The following is a 21694-nucleotide window of genomic DNA, read 5'->3' as shown; positions in this document are numbered from 1 at the left end:
CGGCGCCGGGGTTCCCCGCCTGCCCGCACGTGCGCCGCCAGCCGCCCAGCGGGGCCCGCGGGCGAGGCTCCTCCTCCTGGCCCGCGGCCCTGGCGCTGGTTAGGGGAAAACTGGCTCGGGAGAGCGCGTCTAGGAGGCAGGGGCAGGAGGCGGGTCCCGCACCTCCGGCCTGCCCCGCCACGCCCCGCCCCAGAGGCTGCAGCCGAGCCCAGCCGGTGCCGGCGGGCGGCGCGTCGGTGGGACAGCCTCCGGAGCCCCGGGGTGCGGGCGAGGTACGGAGACGGAAATACGGGAAACCCGGGAACCCGGAGGATTTCCGAACTACGTGAGACCGTGGAGCGACCAGCCTTCATTCAGACGCCGGCAACAGGCGGTGGGGGAGCTCTCCACCGCAAAATGTTATCCAAGTACCTCCCCCAATTTCGCTGACCTTCTCTTAAAGGCCCATCACTGCCGCCGGATCTGTTCATTTAGCAACCTGTTCGTTTTCATGATTTCTGGCTAGCAGCCTTTACATTGGACCAGCAGGCCTCGTTAGTACTTTTGTTCCAGTCGTCTGCGTATTTGAGATGAAACTGCCCTGAGATGAGAGTCCTTTTTGGGTTTTTTTATTGCACAAAATTTCTTTAAGGAGTGTAGGCCCATGTCCACGTTTCACTACCGCAGGCTTTGTAGTTTTCAGTAGAAAAAGAAAATACAACTCAGAAATTTTTTATTTTATTGATATTCAATTTACGTAACAGGCTCAAATTTTATTAATTGAATTCTGCATCCATACTAATTTAGTCTTTAATAAAGCAACTTACTTTGGTAATCTTCCTTGAGGTATGTTATAAAATACAACTTTTAAAGAAACATCACAAAAATATTGTTTGTTGATCATTTTTGTAACTTTAACAGAGAAATCTTCAAGTTTATAATCCACTCATTCTTGCTCACAGCCAGACACTACATAAATCCTTACCAAAACAAAACAAACCCAGGTAGGCTCACTGATACCCCTAGGTATGCTTAGTTGGAATTCACCCAGAGAAACCCATTTTCCCTCTAACGGAGTCAATACTTTCATTGTCTACAGGCATCTCAAAAATTACTATAATAATGCCATGTGGCTTTGGGGACTCTGGGGAAAAATGAAACATTTAATTAAAGGCAATAGTTGTTCAAACAGTAAGAATGTAGATACATTATATCTATATACATATATATGTATATAGATATATATGTATTTTTTCCCCAGAGAAAGGGCTCAAGAGACAAAACAGTAATACACTTCAACTTTCCCTAACTCTTGAAAAAATATCTGATTTTAAGTCAGTTTACAAAGTTCTTATTTTAATGAGCCACTTGTATGGAGACACATGCATAAAAACTTTTTATGAAAGAGCCAAAGCGTGTATCTGAGTTACAACTTCAGAGTCAGTACACTTGTAATGGGACATACGTGCCCCAGAAGGTTTTATTAAAGAGCTAAAGTTTATGTCTGGCTTATAACTTACCAACCAAAACAAGTCACACACATACATAAAGAAGGAAGCCATACATGGTTACTGAAAGTACACAAATTATTTTCAACCAGATGGGTTGCTTCCACCAGGAAAGACTGCTAAGCTGAAGCCAATCTTTGTTCAAGTAGGCATTCGATCTGTCACTGAATGCTCAGATTTTAACATAACCTTCTGGTTTTTAAAACTCAGAGGACGGTTCTTCCTTTTGGTATCCTACGTGAGGAGGCAAGATAATCCCACCTCTGATAGTTACCTTAAGAAAAAACAACTATTTCTTTCATCAAGATACAACATGGCAGAAGATCCTTTCTGATAATCATCATCAACATGCAGATTCAAAAAGTTTGACTATTAAATTTGCATGCTAAATAAATGAAGACATTATAATATTTACAGTACACAAACCTGGAAATGTTATATGTCTGAAAACAGGACCTTTAAAATCAGTAATGACATAGAGGTTTCTTCTTATATTGTCCTCTTTATCCTCTTGGTCTTATCTCAGTTATGAAAGCAGCCTATTGGACATGTACTGATTCTGTGCTAACAAAGCATCAGACTTCACTGTAGAAATGAGACCATACCACTCAGTTCAGGGTGTGTCATTTTCTTTTTTTATCAGAGAAATTCAGTTCTCCAATATACTTCATGGTTCACTGAAGAAATTCACAGCTTAAAAATATCTATAAGAAGTGAAAGATGGATTCTTAAGGCCAGCAGAAACTAATTATCAAATAAATGTTACTGAAAGAAATGTTCATATTAGAAATCTCAATAATGAAAAAACATAGAAATGTTCTATGCCAAAATCCTTCATTCGTCTGGTTTTCTTCCAGGTATTTTCTTTTAGTTCCAAGTATCTCTGCGGTTTCAGTCCTTCAGATCACTAGCTTTCAACAGCCATGCCAGTCTTATTCTTATTTAGTAGATCGAACGTTTTCTGAAGCATAATGAGTGAGCTCTTCAGCTGTAAACAAAATTAATTTTTAAAATCAGATTAATTTTTCTAATCAGATTTGAAAATTTCTATTTTTTATGCCCAAAATTTACAGTGACACTTAATATAGTTTTGTTTATACCAATGCACAAATAAAACATTAAATACAAAATACCTGATTCTTTGGGGTATCCGTATGATTGCTACAGAGTTCTTCCCATTTGCTGGAGTATTGTACTTCTTCCTGCTACTACACAGTCTACCTCCCAATAGGTCCATTCATCAAATTAAGCGTAGTGACAGACTTGTTTTCCTAAACGGTTTCTGAAGTTGCAGTGGTGTCCTCACTATCCCCTAAACAACTCAAGTTTCGCTTCAGTGCCTTTGCATGCTCTTACCCTCATGTTCTTCACCTATCTAAAACTTACTCATATTCACACTCTTCATGTAGTTTTCCCCAGTCATTCTGCCTCTAAACTCCCAAAGCATTATCCTTACTACTTAACACTTTGACACTGAATTTTGTAATTTTGGTCGTTAACAATACACCTGGACAGCTCATTTCTCTAAGAAAATTGTATGCAACTTAACAGCAGGCATTATGTCGTACCCTTTTTGTTTTGTATTCATTCATTCAACAAATATTTGTTGTTTGCCTATTACATGTTGGGCAGTGTTCTAAAGCACTGGATATACAATGGAGAACCAAATAGGCACTGTCCTGTCCTTCATGGAGCTTACAGACTAGTCAGGGATTCAGAACTATTAATAAAACAAATAATCACATACATAAATATATACTTAGATATTTTATTAAGTTTTTGACTTGAGCAACTGGTGGATAGCAGCATCATTTTCTGAAATGAGACCCACTAAAGAATTAGGTTTTGGATTAGAGGAAAATTGATTTACATTTTGGACATAATCAGTTTGGGAATCCTGTCAGTTATACAGGTGAAGATGCCAAGTAGGCAAGTGACTGTATGAGTCTAGAGCTCAGGTTGAGGTGAGAGATATGTACTTGGGAGTTGCTGCTATCTGAACATTTGTATCCTCTTCAAAATTCATGTTCAAACTGAATCCCCAATGCAACAGCATGAAGAGACGTGGCCTCTGGAAGGTGATTAGCTCATGAGGGCTCTTATGAATGTATTAGTGCTCTTATAAAAGAGCTTCAGGGAACTAAACAGTCCGCTTTTTTGTCCTTCAGTCCCTTCTGCCAGTTGGCCACCAAACATGCCAGAACCTTAATCTTGGAATCCTCAGCCTCCAGAACTGTGAGCAATAAATTTCTGTTCTTTATAAATTATCCAGTCTCCAGGATTTTGTTATAGCAGCACAAATGGACTAAGACAGGAGTCATTGGAACGTGTGGTTAAAGTTAGGGGTGTGAATAAGATCACCTAAAGGGAGAGTAATAGAGAAGGGAAGAGAACCTAACACAGAGCCCTGGAGCATTTGGGCCAGGAAGAAGTCAGGCAGAGGAGATGTTTTTATTTTTTATTTTTTTTATTTTTTGGAGACGGAGTCTTGCTCTGTCGCCCAGGCTGGAGTGCGGTGGCCGGATCTCAGCTCACTGCAACCTCCGCCTCCTGGGTTCAAGCAATTCTCCTGCCTCAGCCTCCCGAGTGGCTGGGACTACAGGTGCCCGCCACCACCCCCAGCTAATTTTTTGTATTTTAGTAGAGACGGGGTTTCACCAAGTTGCCCAGGCTGGTCTCAAACTCCCAAGCTCAGGCAGTCCGCCCACCTCAATCTCCCAAAGTGCTAGGATTACAGGTGTGAGCCACTGTGCCTGGCCAAGGAGATGTTTTTAACTAGCAAAATTAGTTTTACATTTTTCTAAGTGAAAGAAGCCGCCAATCTCAAAAGACCACATATTGTATTATTCCATTTACATAACATGTCCAGAATAGGCACACCCATAGTAATGGAAATTAGATTAGTGGGTGCCAGCGGTCAAGGGGAGTGAGGGATGGGAAGTAACTACTAATGTGTACAGATTTTCTTGTGGGGTTATGAAAATGCTCTGGAATTAGTGATGATGGTTGCACATCCTTGTGAATAAAAACTTTTATTGTATGTGAATAAAATATATCACAAAAAGATGTTTTTAATGGTTTTAAAGAAAGCAAGATTAGATACATATCAAGAAAGAAGTGTTTAGCTCTGTCAAACGCTGACACTGTAGGATGAAGACTGAAAAGGGTACATTCTTTTACAAGCCAGATGTCACTGGGGACCTTCGCTCAAGCAACATTAGTTGGGGAAAGCACGGGGGAAGAATACCAGGCAGCAGTGAGCTGAAGAGTGAATGAGTGGAATAAATACACATACCCAACTTTGCTCCCTCAAACCCCACTAATAAAGAGATTTTTAAAAAGGCATAAACCTGTAAGGGCAAGGAGAATGGAAAAGGAGACAACAGTAATGCAGCTTTGGAAACTGGAAAGCAGACGGATGACTTGGCAGGCCTAGAAACGCTGAATCGAAAAAGTAAAAGTAGGGAATGCTGAGAACCAACAAAATTAACCCCAAATAATCCTCAAAAGGCTCAGGTGTTAATGACCAGGAATCTCTGGAAGCGAGAATAAAGAAGGATTGCTTGAAACTTTTGGCATCTGACCTTTCTTACTACCTAGGCAGAAGTCTGGAATTTTACTTTCTGTGCAGGATAAAACAGAGGGTCTCTGGTTGCCTGGCTTGAGGGACACTAAGGCATTGTTAAGGATAGCAGTACATACCAGAAACAAGGGTAATACCTGAAAAAGTATATACTGAATCCTGGGACCATCCTTTCTGCCTTTCCTTCCCCTATCCCTCTTCTGCTCAGCTCCTAAAATGCTGCAGCCAGCCCTAAATCCACCAGGTGGGAGACTGGAGGAGTCTTCTCTGTGGAAACTGACCCAAAGATGCTGATACTAGGATTTCTCAGCCAAGAGCCCAGCCAGATCTACAGAGAACTTTGGGGTACACCAGCCCAATCCATATGTTAAGAGCTTCAGATCCACACAAGAAGATAACCAAGGGCTACCAAACACTAAAATTCTCTAGCCTTAAAGATAGAAATTAAATGGGGGGAAGATCTTGATGGAAAATGAGTAGGCCAGAAGAAAATTTAAAAAATTTAACTATCAGTAAAATCTTCAGAGAGATAAAGATATTGTAGCCATTAAAAAAAAAAAAAAAAAAAAAATTGCAGCGGGGAGCAGTGGCTCATGCCTGCAATCCGAACCCTTTGGGAGGCCAAGGCAGGCAGGTCTGTTGAGCCCAGGAGTTTGAGACCAGCCTGGGCAACATGGCAAAACCTTGTCTCTATAAAAACTGCAAAAATTAGCTGGGCATGGTGGCTCACACCTGAAGTTCCAGCTACGGGAGGGTGAGATGGGAGGTTTCCTTGAGCCCAGGAGGTCAAGGCTGCAGTGAGCCATGTTCATGCCACTGCACTCCAGCTGGGTGACACAGTAAGACTCTGTCTAAAAAAAAAAAAAAAAAGAAAAAATGGCCGGGCACGGTGCCTCATGCCTTTAACCCCAACACTTTGGGAGGCCAAAGTGGGTGGATCACCTGAAGTCAGGAGCTCAAGACCAGCCTGGCCAACATGGCAAAACCCCATCTCTACTAAAAATACAAAAATTAGCCAGGCATGGTGGCATGTGCCTGTAATCCCAGTTACTCAGGAGGCTGATGCAGGAGAATCGCTTGAACCTGGGAGGCAGAGGTTGTGGTGAGCTGAGACTGTGCCACTGCACTCCAGACTGGGCGACAGAGCGAGATTCTGTCTAAAAAAAAAAAAAAAAATTGCAACACCACAAAGAAAAGAAATCATTCAGAAAATTAATAGCTCTTTGAAATTGAATATTTGTTAGCAAAAACTGAAAAACTCAATAGAAGAATTTGAAGATAAAATTGATAAAATATCCCAGAAGTAGAACACAAAGACTAAGAGATGGAAAGAAAAGGTAAGAATATTGCACAATCCATCCAACGGAAGGCTGACATCTGAATAACAGGAGTTGTAGAAGGTCAGGAGAGAGAAAATGAGGGGTGGAAATAATCAACTATATGACTCAGGAAAACTTCCAGAATTATAGGCAAAAGTTTCCAGATTAAAGAATCAAGAGTGTTATTAGCCACAGAATTCTCAATAGCAATACTGGAACCAAAAGATAATGGAACAGTGCCTTCAAAGTTCTAGCCAAACCATTTATAAGCAAGAGAAAAAGTAGAATGAAAAATTTTCAGTTAGGTGAACTCTTAAAATATTTACCTACAAATTATCTTTCTCAGGAAGCTACTGTTGGATGTGCTCCATTAAAAGGAGGAAGGAAACTAAGAAAGGAAAACACAGGATACAGGAAACAGAAGACACACATAGACAATAGGAACCCCAGGATGATAGCTATGCACCAGGCATAGAAGGCTACTGGACCTGACTGGAGCCATCAGAAGGCCTCATCAGTGGAGTATGTACGTGAATAAAGATTCTGAGAGATTTATAAACAGAAAATAGGGGGATTAAATGTCTGTAAATATTAGTAAAAAAAAATTGGCAATAGTAGTAAAAATACTAGTAAGATAATTATGGCACATTTATACAGTTGAATCTTATGCAACTGTTAAGGGGTAGTGCTTTATATACTGAGATGGAAGTATCTCCAAGATATGTGGTTAATAGATAAAAGTAAAATAATGGACAGTGTATATAATAGCTACCATTCCTATAAAAAGAGCTTAATATTACACATCGAATTTTATTTAGAAGGATCAATAAAAATGAAGTAGATATATACACGCTGATATGGAAACATCTTCAGAATATATTACTAATTGAAAAAAGAGGATATACAACAGTGTATATTGTATACCCCAATTTGGTAAATAAATAAATAAACAAAAGTGACTACACAGTAAACATAATACCCTTGCCTAATAGAGACTGGCAGGGGTAGTTGGCTCTAGCAGGGAGATTTTTTCAAACAACAGTAGGGTAAATATTCTCTCATACACAGAAGAGCAACTGATTCATACTGGGACGAAGGTACTAAGTATTGTGATGTATCAAGTTGCCTACCTGTTCAAGCATCACTATGGAGTCTCGGAGCACTCCCTTTAAACGATGGGCCTGATCTTTATTCTTCTGAATATTTTCTGTTCTTGACACCGTATCAGAGGCTAAACTGAAAGAAAAATACCATCTTCAAAATGTGGAGAATAGCTTCTGATCTTTTTTCATTTCCAGAAATCATCAGAGCCCCATAAATTTGCAAACAAAACACAAAATTAAACAAACAAAAAACAGGCCGTTTGTGGCTACAGGATAGTTAGCAGACCACAATCTCAAACTGAAATTAATTTTTCTGCAACTAAAGAATTACTGAAATAATATGGTGAATACAGGTCGGGGGAAAAAGACTTACTTTAAAGATTTCTCTTCTTGGAAGCGGAGACGGTAAAAGGACTGAGCGGCATGTTCTATCTTTGACAGCTTCAGAAACAGTGTCACATTCAACAAAACTAATAACAACACACTAGGCAGAGCAAATTATATCTGTTAATCCACACTTTTCCAGACCTAAAGCATTGCCAATGCAGAATATACATGCAAAAGCTTCAAAAATGTATATTGTCTACACTGTTTTCTAGTTATTATTATTTAAATCAATTATCCCCATTATATGAAATAATTACTTTTAAGTATTAAGTGGAGGTTGAGGGAAAAGATGGAAGGTAATTAGAGAAACAATACAAGTCCTCGAATAATCCTAACTCACAGGTTTGGGGTATCTGTGACATCTCTCCCATCTGCTAGGAATCCTAGTCAGTGTTGATGTGAGACCACCAGCTTTGAAATCTACTAGATAAGCTTTTAGGATCTATTTTTGGGTGCCTTTGGCTTAGGCAATTACACACCCATAATGCTGCCTTTCAGAAAAGGAAATAGAGATCAATATGTAGCTCATCTCAGGTAGAGCATGATATATCTCTTATTCCCAGTGGAAGTCAGCAAAAAAAAAAAAAAAAAAAAAAAAAAAAATTACCATTCAGCAAAAATTATTCTAGTTCATCTTGGACAAAGGAAGCATCAAGTCCCAAATACACATTAATGCTGTCATATATAAAATGCTACATGCTAAATGAACTTACTGTATTGGTTTTCACAGCAGCCTTTCAAGTAAATGGTTACATACATTTTATATATATATATGCAAATATATAGGTGGCATCATATCTCTCTACTTTTTCTATTAAAATATTAACTTGACCTTATTCACTTTTACTCATCAAGAAGATTTATTTTAAAAAACTTAAGATAGTAGCAAGAAAATCCAATCTTTGAAATTATTATGGCATTGAAATAGTATACAGATTAATATTCCAACTTTTGAGTAAACATTTTCTGTAAAGTAATGCAAAAGAACACTGATAATATTTGCTATTCAGAACTGTCATAAAAAACTGATTTAAGCAGAACATAAAAATCTTCCATAAAGCCCAAAGGAACAACAAACATCTTCTATGTTCTGAAATCTATAATTAGAAAAAAAAAACCCAGCTAATATTGAAGCTCCAATCCAAAAACTTAGCACCTTCAATATATCACTAAGTCAGAACCAATTCAATTAAATCTAACAGAATGCCTCAAGATTCATATAGAGCCACGGAGATATTAGTATTCTAAATATGACTGGCTGAGTGGATTCCTATAGAATACCCTGGGATTCAGACATTGTCCCAGTATTTTTTAACAGGTAATGCTCATATCACTTGCATCAGAACAACCTAGGGTGTATGTTTTAAAATACTGATTCCTGATGCCTACTCAAGAATTACTGAATCAATCTCTGAGACAGGGGTCAAGAAATCAGCATTTTAGCAAGCACCCAAGTGATTCTTAGGCCCAGCAGAGTTACCTAAGAACCATTTGTCCAACCAAACAGAGGAAAATAGTATTACTGGGACTTCCCCAGCATGTATATATCAATATTCCCTTTAAATTTAGGGAACTCCCCATAAAAACCTATGATGGTAGAAATTAATCAGATTAGCTAAAAAATAAAAACATTCATTGAATGAGTACTTTGCATTTCCTCAAATTTAACAATTCTTAAAATCATATATAAAGCTAAAATCTGAAATCTATAAAATTGCTATTTTTATAGGCCAGCAATAGTCAAATAGTGGTCATTTCTACACAATAATATACAAACACATTCAAATTCTTTTGGAAACTAGTTAAAGATAAATGCTGACACAAGCAAAATAAGCATTCACAACAAATACTTACAAAATACTCATCACCACAATAAGAGTGACGTTATAGTTTTCCATGTCCTTTTTCTTTCCTGTAGATCACAAGAAACAGGCTGCATTAGAATGAGAATTGTGATTACAACTCATCCAATTTATTTATTTATTTATTTTTGAGACAGAGTTTCACTCTTGTTTCCCAGGTTGGAGTGCAATGGCACGATCTCAGCTCACTGCAACCTCTGCCTCCCAGGTTCAATCGATTTTCCTGCCTGAGCCTCCTGAGTAGCTGGGATTACAGGTGCACGTCACCGTGCTCAGCTAATTTTTGTATTTTTAGTAGAGACAGGGTTTCTCCATGTTGGTCAGGCTGGTCTCGAACTCCCAACCTCAAGTGATCCGCCCACCTCGGCCTTTCAAACTGCTGGGATTACAGGTGTGAGACACCACACCCGGCCCTCAACTGACAGAAATTTCATACTCATTTGAAAAGAACTGAAAAAGAAATTTTAAAAGTTATTTGTAAAGACAAAGTGATTTAGGGTAAATTCCCTGCACCCCTTTTTAAATTTCTGACATCCTGAGTAATATGAAACAAATCTACAAGGAGAAAAGTTACAGCACTCCTTAAATTTGGCCTATATTGCAAATTACTCTAAAATTAAATAAGCAATTCAATACAACATGCTTGATAACTAAGTAGCTAATAATCAATAAGCAAATATCTCTCCAAATAATATTTGAACTGGGCTTACAGTACATGCTTCCCTCATTAAAAAACAAAACAAAATAAAACATTATCGCTTATTCATTGTTACCCAAACTGTTAAATTCCAAAATTAAACAGCCATTAATCTTAAATAGTGGATAAACATAGTCACACTAAGCTACAAGCCTCAAAGGAAGGTCTGATAATGTAAGAGGATGAGAAGTTATGACAGTTTTATACCTCCAAGAGGAAGAGAATAACAGTTATTAAAAGTAAGATGTGTTCAAAATTGAGAATGAAGATAATGAAAGTCCAATTTTATCTTTGCAGTTTTGCTGGGCTGGCCCTGACGGTATATAAGGATTAAGAGAGCAGTACACTCAAACATGGAAATTGAGTATCTATAAATGCTAGGCAGCAAATAAATGAGCAAAGTGGTTCAGAAGTTGGCAGAGTGGTGATTGTGGTGGGGGCTGTGGCAAGCTGGGGCACACACAATCTAACAGGGCAGCTACTACTATGCTCCAAACAACTGCTGCCATGAAGGGATTTCAGTGCTGGGCTGTCAGATCTGAGTTTTATATAAAAGGTCCAATTTTAGCCAGGTGTGGTGGTGCACACCTGTAATCTCAGCTACTTAGGAAGCTGAGGCAGGAGGTTCACTTGAGTCCAGGAGCTCGAGGTTACACTGAGCCATGATTGTGCCACTTACACAGCATGGGCAACAAAACGAGACCCTATCTAGAAAAAATAGATAAAATTTTAAAAAAAAATTAATGTCCAATTTTTAAAATGATACATGGGCCAAATAAAATATATTGGTTATATGCTTGCCATTTTGCAACTGCTCCTTTATACTTATATATTAGTTATCTTTAAGGAAATCAGAGTTTGATAAACATTATCAAAAAAGGAGGGAAGAAACGGAGACCTCCTGACATATCTTACAAACAAGAGGCACATTCTGCTTCCTACAACTAAAGTACAAATCTTTCATCTCTGTTTACCAGGTGACAACTACCTGTAATATCCCCTTTGGCACCTAAGCCCACATGTCCAGAGGAATGCTGAGAAGAAAGTTTAGGAACTGTTTCTGCTGTTCGGTTGAACGCTCGCCTTCTCCTTCGTAGGCCAGTAAGTCTTCCAGGGTCTTCAATGGCCTGATTTAATATAGATTCTTCAATTAACAAATCTGATTCTAAGAAAAAAAAAAAAAAAAAACAATCTTTAGATAGTGGGGAAAGCTCCTCAACTTTAAGATACTGGTTTTGCTGGTTATTTTGATAATTTTCTTTAACGAATTCCTTAGGTTCTTATGGCCTAGATTTAAATTTTACACTTAATGAAAAGTTTTAGAGAGTACAATGACCCCATAATGAGGTTTCATTATTCCAGGAAGAATGTGTATTAATAAATGATGAGATGATCAGAGCAAATCTGCCATGTGCTATGTTATTAATACATATTAATGTAATGATTTCAGTTATGGAAACAACAGGCCACCCACTTACACTGGATCATTAGAAAGATTTCAAAGACAGATTATGGTACTTCTCAACCTTACAGGAAGGAGTAGCATATACTAGTTCTAATTTTCAACAAGGGTTTGCAAGAAAGGAAGCACTGCAAAGAAAATCTGTAAACAACCTAAAACCTCGTTTTATCATTTTCAACCTTTTCCTCTGCCATAATTTTTTATTGGAAACTTATTCAGGGGCCAAACCAATTTTGAGTTTCATTTTCTCTGCTCCTGATGAAGAATTTAATAGTGAAATAGACAAGGAAGAAAGGCAAGGAAAATTATCAGCTAACTAGATGATAAGCCTTAAATTACCTTGAGTTGACTGACCACCAGCTTTTCTTCAACTAAACTTAAATTATGCTCATATGTGTGTGTGTGTGTGTGTGTATATATATATATTTCTCCCATGTATATGTTAAGAAATATCCAAAGAGAACCACTGTATCGTTTTCTCCAGTCAGTCTCTAGTACCCACCTCCACCAAATCCACAGATGTATGTACTACCATTGCCAAGTGGGCCTGTATAAGCCCAGGAAAGCTGCATCTGATAAGGAAGGTGGCCCTGAGGACTCCCCAGAGGTTAGACAGCACAGGTGTATATCTATAAGCAGGTTATGCAGTCAGCCTCCTTGGCTCCTTACAGAGGCAAAGGGGTATGAGAGCTCTTAACTGTGTGATCTTGATAAAAGTCACTAAACCTCCCTGTGTTTCAATTTCCTTTTTTAATAAAATGAAAAATAATAATTCTACCTTGTTGTTCTGAGTATGAAATGAGTTAATATTTGTAAAGCACATAGAACTTTATTATATATGTCTGGAATATAATAAGCATTATGTCAGTGTTTGTTCGGCCGGGCATGGTGGTGCCTCACTAATCCCAGCACTTTGGGAGGCCAAGGCGGGCAGATCATGAGGTCAGGAGTTCGAGACCAGCCTGACCAACATGGTGAAACCCCGTCTCTACTAATAATACAAAAATTAGCCAGGCATGGTGGCACGTGCCTGTAGTTCCAGCTACTCGGAGGCTGAGGCAGGAGAATTCCTTGAACTCAGGAGGCGGATGTTGCAGTGAGCCAAGATCATGCCACTGCACTCCAGCCTGGGTGACAAAGCAAGATTCCATCTCAAAAAAAAATTAAAAATAAAAAAAGTGTTTGACCAATGAAAATTAAAAGTTTTGAAATTCCCTAAGTGGCAGAAAAAGTGGAACAGTGGGAACCACTGTAGTGGGAGTCGTTCCAACATCATTGACCAGTTTCCTGTTACGAATCCAAATGAAGAATCAATCCATTTTGTTAATAAAGCCCATCTTTACAAAAACAGATAAATAAAAAAATTTACAAACCAAGCTGTTTGAAATAGTCCTCCAAAGAACTCCAGGAATTCTTTTCAATTAAAGATTTGACAAGACCCCATGGCTGTTTTCTATATTTCACATCTGTGGAAACTCTAGTAGAATGAGAAGGAAAGAATATTTATTTAAAGAGCAGACTTTAGTTATATTTGTGTTACAATTAAATGTAAGATTGTATTCAGTGGAAAGCCAAAAGATTCAAAGTCATTAATATCATAAAACAAAATGCGTTCATTGGTAACTTTTATTTTTAAAAAATCAATGTGTGCCGCTAATAATTTCATCAAATTTTCCTTCTAAGTACTTGCCATTTTACTTATTTCCTTTCTCTAGCCCTAAATTTTATTTATCTAAATAGCAATAAAGGCTCAAAATAAATACTAAATTTTCTCAATTCCTTGTATAAAAAATCTCTAGTGGTCATACACTAGGTGAAAGTAACTACATTAACCAGACTAGGCCAAGTCTATCACTCTCTGTAATGCAGACATTTCTCATTTCCCACTGCAGCAGAGCCAATTACTGCTCACTGAGCACTCCCACAAAACTCCCAGCCCCTTTGCCATTAAACAAGGTCACATGACTGGTTCTGGTCAATAGATTGTGTACACAATTCTACAGCTTTCTCTTCCTGTGGCAACTGAAACAACACATATTCTGGATCATGTAGCTCCGGATGTCAAAGCGTTCACCAAGCAGGGACCTTAGGTGAGACGCCCCACTCCTCTGCTGACCACTGTTGGAAATGTAATTTGAGCAAGAAATAAAACTGTCGTGTAAAGCTACTACTAAGAATTCAGGATGAATAAATTACCAGGATATAATCTAGCCTATCCTAACATACTCATTTACAGCAGCTCACCTTAGCCTGCACTTCTGTTTTGAAGATCGGATGATACAGTATCTGTTCACGGTATAGAAGTAATCATGGTAGGGGACATCATGTGTCAGTACTTCTGAATCTACCAAATAAAATCGTGCTTCCCGACTTTCTTTATACAGTGTCTGCCAAAATAAGATAAAAAATGTTTGTATGTATATGGTTAATATATGAATCTTCTTGCCAATTTAGAACATGTATACTAGGATTCCTTCTCAAAACTTAGAAAAGACATGAGAAACCTATATACAAAGCTAGAAGAGCCTACGTGCTGACTCTGTTGTCTATAAGTTGAGAAAAAGAGGGCCGGGTATGGTGGCTCATGCCTGTAATCCCAGCGCTTTGGGTGGCCGAGGTGGGAGGATCGCTTAAGGTCAGGAATTCGAGACCAGCCTGGCCAATATAAAAACACCCAGCCTCTAAAAAAAACCTAAAAAATAAAAAATTAGGCCAGATGCAGTGGCTCATGCCTGTAATCCTAGCACTTTGGGAAGCTGATGTGCGCAGATCACTTGTGGCCAGGAGTTCAAGACCAGCCTGGCCAACATGGCAAAACTCCGTCTCTCCTAAAAATACAAAAATTGGCCAGGTGTGGTGGCACATGCCTGTAATCCCAGCTACTCGGGGGGAGGCTGAGGCAGGAGAATCACTTGAACCCAAGAGGTGAGGTTGCAGTGAGCAAGATCACCTCACTGTGCTCCAGCCTGTGAGACACAGCAAGACTGTCTCCAAAAAAAAAAAAAGAAAGAAAGAAAAAAGAAAAGAAAAAGGAAAAAATTAGCTGGGCTTGGTGGCACACACCTGTAGTCCCAGCTACTTGGGAGAATGAGGTGGGAAGATCATTTGAGCCCAGGAGTTGGAGGTTGCAGTGAACTATGATTGCACCACTACACTCCAGCCTGAGCGACAGAGTGAAACCATGTCTCTTAAAGAGAGAAAGGGACTTACAGAAATCATATTTGCTGCCCCTGTGTCATTTATTTCATTATCAAATTGTTTTTTTCTTTTAGGCTTGAGGACAAACCATATAATCTCTTACGTGTATTGTAAGTTACAGAGTTTTAAGTGTTCCTGTTAGGCAAACAATTCAAAAATCAGTTGAATGAAGTAAAGATTCCACCTCAAAATTAATCAAAGTTCAACAAAACCACCCTTCACCAAAAAAGTCAAGGAGGGTAGTAACCAAACAAAACACTGCTTTTCCTAAACAGGATTTAAATGGTCACAGGCCAAACCTTTCTCATTTTAGCCATACCTTTTCTACCTATCCTTTAAGGGGGTGGCAGGGGAAGGGTTCCAAAGTTTTCAAAGACTCCCCAATACCAAAATACCAGACTTTTCTTATGTTTGATAATCTTTTAAGAATTGTTTAGGCTGGGCACGGTGGCTCAAGCCTGTAATCCCAGCACTTTGGGAGGCCGAGACGGGCGGATCACAAGGTCAGGAGATCAAGACCATCCTGGCTAACACGGTGAAACCCCGTCTCTACTAAAAAATACAAAAAAATTAGCCGGGCGAGGTGGTGGGCGCCTGTAGTCCCAGCTACTCGGGAGGCTGAGGCAGGAGAATGGCATGAACCCGGGAGGCGGAGCTTGCAGTGAGCTGAGATCTGGCCACAGCACTCCAGCCTGGGCGGCAGAGCAAGACTCCGTTTCAAAAAAAAAAAAAAAAAAAAAAGAATTGTTTAAAGGTATAGAAATATGTTCTTTTTAATGATAATGGACAAAACTAGAAGAGCACAACTAGTTCAGATGTTAAGAGATGTTTTCAGACTACTTGCAAATCAGATACTTCAACACAAATTGGCTAAACACACATTCCACTGTAAGACACTGCCACTCTGGTCACAGATAAAGAGCATTAAATACCTCGTACAGTATTCAATTTCAAAAACTCAGTCTCTTCCCATGTGTCAAAGCAGCCATCTAGTTATTTGGCCCCTAACTCTTGCAACAATTCTGTAAACCAGATTTCAGTAGTGTTCCTTTTTTTTTTTTTTTTTTTTTCTGAGACAGGGTCTAGCTCTGTTGCCCAGGCTGGAGTGCAGTGGCTAGAGCATCGCTCGCTGTAATCTCAAATTCCCAGGCTCAAGTGATCCTCCTGCCTCAGCCTCCTGAGTAGGTGGGACTACAGGCACACACCATCATGCCTGGTTAATTTTATTTTTTGTAAAGACAAAGTGTCACTGTGTTGTGCAGTCTGATCTCAAACTCGTGGTCTCAAGCGATCCTCCCACCTGGGCCTCTCGAAGTGCTCGTACTCCAGGGATGAGCCACCACAACTGGCCTGGTATTCTTTTTTTTTTTTTTCACAGTTCTTGAAACTTTAAAGTCCCTCAAAAACTGTTTATTTTACAGGTGAATTTTGATAGTCATGATGGGCTTATCAGTAGGATTTCTGGTAGCGAGCACAGGCACCAGGGCCTCCAAACTTTTTGGACTCAAAGCGACGGGGATCAGCTACCAGCAGGGTCTGGTCATACTGGATGAGGATGTCTTTGATCTCCTTCTTGGAAGCCTCATCCACATATTTCTGGTAATAGGCCACCAGGGCTTTGGAGATGGACTGAGGGATAGCATAAATCTGGGCCACGTGCCCACCACCCTTCACATGGACACGGATGTCCACATCAGCAAATCGCTCCTTGCCGAGAAGCAGAACTGGCTCCAGCAGCTTGTATTGTAGCGTGCGCGGCTCAATCATCTCCAGGGGCCGCCCATTCACCTTGATGAGAACACTGCCGCGTTTGCAGTGCACCACAGCTGTGGCTGTCTTCTTGCCTACGAAGACTGCCCCGATTGCAGTGGGCCCTTGGATGGCATGGCTGCGAGCCTGAACTAGAGAACCTAACCGCACCACGCTGCAACCGGAAAAAAGTGGTATTCTTTTTAAAAAAATTTTTTCTTTGGGAGGCTGAGGCAGACAGTTCATGAGGTCAGGAGTTCAAGACCAGCCCGACCAACATGGTGAAACCCCGTCTCTACTAAAAATACAAAAATTAGCCAGGCGTGGTGGTATGTGTCTATAATCCCAGCTACTCAGGAGGCTGAGGCAGGAGAATCGCTTGAACTCGGGGGGCAGAGGCTGCAGTGAGCCGAGGTTATGCCACTGCATTCCAGCTTGGGCGACAGGAAGACTCCATCTCAAAAACAAAAAACAAATTGAATATATGAAAGAGTAGAAATGAAGTATAATGACCCTCATGAGCTCATTAACTAGCTTCAGCAACACTAACTCCTGCCCAGTCTTGCTTCCTTTGTCCTCCGTCCCATATTCCCTGCCTCTGCCACCATCCTCTGCCCGGCTAGACGACTTCTAAAGGAAATCGTAGACATCAATATAATGCCATCCATAAATACTTCACTATATCTCTTTATGGATTCTTCCATATATCTCTTTTAAAATAAATATGATTTTCTTTAATACACAGCTGTAATACCATTACTATACATAAAAAATAAACAATTCCTGAAATCTTATAAATACCTTTTAACAAATGGTTTGTTTGAATTAGGAGTGGGTTGATACACATGCCTTTTAAGTCTCTTTTAACCTGTAACAGTTTCTCATCCCTTTTTTCTTGCCATTTGTTTATTGAAACTGTCTTGGCCGGGCGCGGTGGCTCAAGCCTGTAATCCCAGCACTTTGGGAGGCCGAGAAGGGCAGATCACGAGGTCAGGAGGATCGAGACAATCCTGGCTAACACGGTGAAACCCCGTCTCTACTAAAAAATACAAAAACTAGCAGGGCGAGGTGGCGCGCGCCTGTAGTCCCAGCTACTCGGGAGGCTGAGGCAGGAGAATAGCATGAACCCAGGAGACGGAGCTTGCAGTGAGCTGAGATCCGGCCACTGCACTCCAGCCTGGGCAACAGAGTGAGACTCCGTCTCGTTAAAAAAAAAAAAAAAAAAAAAAAAAAGAAACTGTCTTGTAAATTGGTGAACTATAATAGGCATTTTCTCTCTTCCCCCACACATGACTCTTCTGGACACTGACAAAGCAGACGTACCTGCTTTTCAGTGGCAGTGGTGCATTTTCCAGTAAGTGGACTATTAAGGACTATAGTGTAGGTCATGGTTCTCAGCTGGTCACCTCCAAGTTCTGCAGTCCAAGGGGTAGATACTACATCTAACCACAGCAAACACAAAATGAGTTAGTTCTAGAAACTTGAATAGTATAACTGTAAATGAAATCAAAGGAGTTTCTGAATTATTAAAATTTCTATTTTTGACTAGTGCTAACTTCCTTATAACTGGGTATTGTAAGTTTAACATTAAAGAAAAGAGAGATTAAATGTTGAGCACTCTCCTTAAATGTGGCATATTGCCCATCTCTGACCCATTTATTTCTAAATTGTTTATTAATATCCTTTTTCCTTTAAGATAAAATTAAAAGTTGTTTCATCTGTAAGCTTCCTTTTAAAGTCCTCAGTACCTATGAAGAGAAGTAATGATGCCAGCTTTATCAAACAGAGACGGAACAACACTTTAACATTCCCATCATTGAGGACAAAACTTTAAAAGATTTTTGTCATTATGAAACCATCTGACCTTGATATCAACTTACATAGAAATTATATCAATGTTATGAGAAATCATGTAATGTCAGTGGCTTGTCTGCTAAAATCTTTAATCAAGGTAAGGCAATGGAACATAAATGATTATATAATCTGTCTTAAGAAGACTATAAGATCATATCTTTATGTTTATGGCAAGATCCTGGTAAAAATTCTCTTTTATTTGCTTAGGGACAATATAGTGATTAAATACACACTTGAACAGAAATATAGTTCTAGAACACAGTGAAGGTCATTTCATGGAAGCCAAAAATTTAAAAAGTATAAATAAAACCGTTAAAAACTCTATTGAGAGACATGACTATATCACCTAATGGCCTAGCACAAATCGACTTAGGCAAGTACCAGCATGTTTGACGGCTATTCACCAATATCCTAAAGCATAGGAGCCTTTATCTAACCCATTATACTCATCATCAAAGGAAGGAAGGAAGGCTTTAGAATACAGCCAGTTTTACTCAACTTCTTTTATATTGCTAGATGTAAGGATTTAATGAGGGATCCTGAAATTGCCTTTTGAGTATCTGGCAAAATCTTGTAACTAAATTAAAAAGGCAAAATCACAAACCATAGCGTCTATCATCCAGGATTTGCTGTAAAATGATTTATTTAGGTATATATAAAAGAAGATATACAACTAATTCTAAATTACTTTTCAGAAGATTACTTTGGTTATATGTCAGCCTGTTTCAGGAAAATGATACAAACAATCTATTGTTAATCAGAAATAGAATTTAAAGATGTAATTTAATTCTGCTGTTAAAACTGCACACTACTCAATGAAGCAACTATCAACAAGGATAAATGAAAAGTATTGGTCTTCCCATGAATGTTAACCTTGTAGTTTCAGTGATGTTACCAATAAGATCTACTGAGTATTGCTCACCAGAACATCACCTAATTAACATCATCCTGGAATAGTCAATCCTCCAATACCTAAATAAAGCTTATCATAATGTAAAAAAACCTGGAATGAATTGTAGGAAAAATGGCTAGTACGCAAAAGGACATATGAACCATTTTGATATATTAATCCAAAATAACAGAAGGCAGGAATGGCAGAATTTTAAAAATCCTTTGATGTAATAGCGTTTTAAAATTGGTGAACCTTCATGCCCATTAGGATAGCTATTATAAATAATAATAACAAGTGTTGGCAAGGATGTGGAGAAATTGGAAACTTTGTGCATTCCTTGTGGAAATGTAAAATGATACAGTCGTATGGAAAATAGTATGGCCGCTCCTCAAAAAATTAAAGATTGAATTTTAATTTTTATATGATGCAGCAATTCCATTTCTAGGTATATAACCAAAAGAACTGGAAGCAGGGACGTGAACAGATAATTGTATGTCAATGTTCATGGTGGCATTATTTACAATAGCTAAAGTGTAAACAACCCAAATGTCATTAATGGATGAATGGATAAACAAAATGTGGTATCTACATGCAATGGAATATTATTCAGCCTTAAAAAAGGAATAAATTCTGATACATGCCCCAACATGGATGAGCCTCGAAGGCATTATGCTAAGTGTATTAAGCCTGTCACAGAAGGACAAACATTGTATTATTCCACTTATGCAAGGCACCTTGAGTAGTCAACTTCACAGAGACAGAAAATAGAATGGTGATCATCAAGAATGGAAGAAATGGAGGGTTAGTGTTTAACAAGTATAGCATTTCAGTTTGGAAAGATGAAAAAGTTCTGAAGATATATGGTGGCAATGGTTGCCCAATAATGTGAATGTACTTAATGCCACTGAGCTGTCCACTTAAAAATGGTTAAATGGGAGCCGGGTGCGGTGGCTCATGCCTGTAATTCCAGCACTTTGGGAGGCTGAGGTGGGTGGATCACGAGGTCAGGAGATCGAGATCATCCTGGCTAACACAGTGAAACCCCATCTCTACTAAAAATACAAAAAAATTAGCCAGACATGGTGGTGGGCACCTGAGAGGTGGAGCTTGCAGTGAGCCAAGATCGTGCCACTGAACTCCAGCCTGGGCGACAGAGCGAGACTTCATCTCAAAAAAAAAAAAAAAGGTTAAATGGTAAATTTTATCTTATGTACATTTTGCCATAATTTTAAAATTGATGAATCTAGGCAAGTGGCATATGGATGTTATTACACTATTCATACAATTTTCTGAAGCTTTACATATTTTAAATGTAAAAGTTGGGTAAAAGGACTTAAAACTGAGCTTTAATTAAAGGTACTGTCAGGGGGTTGGGTCAAGATGGTGAACTAGATGGTGAACTAGAAGCTGCTCATGTGTGCCGCTCTCGCAGATAGGAAACAACAGCATTGGTGAACACTGACCCTACTAGCTGATCATCTAAGAAACCATGTCAGAATTCATCCAGGCAGCAAGGGGACACAGAGGGCAGAGAGGAGCAAAGCTGGGCAGCAGCTCCTCTGGGATCAGTGCATATGGGGGAGCCCACCCCCAATATTTCAACATAGGTTCTTTCTATTTTCCCTAAGCATCAGTCAGCTGAGAAATAATGAGAAAAAGTACAAAGAGAATAATTTTACAGCTGGGCCTCCAAGGGAGACATTATATATCGGTAGGACCATGAGGCCCACCTGAGCCGCAAAACCAGCAGGTTTTTATTAAGGACTTTAAAAGGGGAGGGGGTGTACAAACAGGGAGTAGGTCACAAAGATCACATGCTTCAAAAGGCAAAAAGGAGAACAAAGATCACATGCTTCTGAGGCCAGTAAAGATCACAAGGCAAAGGGCAAAGCAAAGGTCACAAGGCAAAGGGCGAAATCAAAAACTCCTGATAAGGGTCTATGTTCAGCTGTGCACGTATTGTCTTGATAAACATCTTAAACAACAGAAAACAGGGTTTGAGAGCAGAGAACCGGTCTGACCTCAAATTTACCAGGATGGGGTTTCTTCCCCACCCTAATAAGCCTGAGGATACTGCAGGAGACCAAGGCATATTTCAGTC

The 21694-nt window shown here is 39.3% G+C and overlaps 1 protein-coding gene and 1 pseudogene across 1 annotated transcript in view; both read right to left on the bottom strand.

The window, feature by feature from the left end:
* Positions 1-701: 701 nt before the first annotated feature.
* GRAMD1C (GRAM domain containing 1C) overlaps positions 702-21694 on the bottom strand; it is a 119632-nt gene continuing 98639 nt past the window's right edge. The window contains 8 exon segments of the mRNA XM_017858574.1: positions 702-2475; positions 7520-7625; positions 7866-7976; positions 9734-9791; positions 11427-11603; positions 13274-13377; positions 14145-14287; positions 18171-18289. Coding sequence (XP_017714063.1) covers positions 2395-2475; positions 7520-7625; positions 7866-7976; positions 9734-9791; positions 11427-11603; positions 13274-13377; positions 14145-14287; positions 18171-18289 — 899 coding nt within the window. The 3' untranslated portion in view covers positions 702-2394.
* LOC108519510 (40S ribosomal protein S16 pseudogene) lies at positions 16548-17054 on the bottom strand (annotated as a pseudogene).

The sequence above is a fragment of the Rhinopithecus bieti genome, unplaced genomic scaffold, assembly GCF_001698545.2.
Source record: "Rhinopithecus bieti isolate Rb0 unplaced genomic scaffold, ASM169854v2 scaffold_45617, whole genome shotgun sequence".
Classification (NCBI taxonomy): domain Eukaryota; kingdom Metazoa; phylum Chordata; class Mammalia; order Primates; family Cercopithecidae; genus Rhinopithecus; species Rhinopithecus bieti.
The sequence above is the reverse complement of the archived record's forward strand: the minus strand, read 5'-3'. Positions and strand labels throughout refer to the sequence as shown.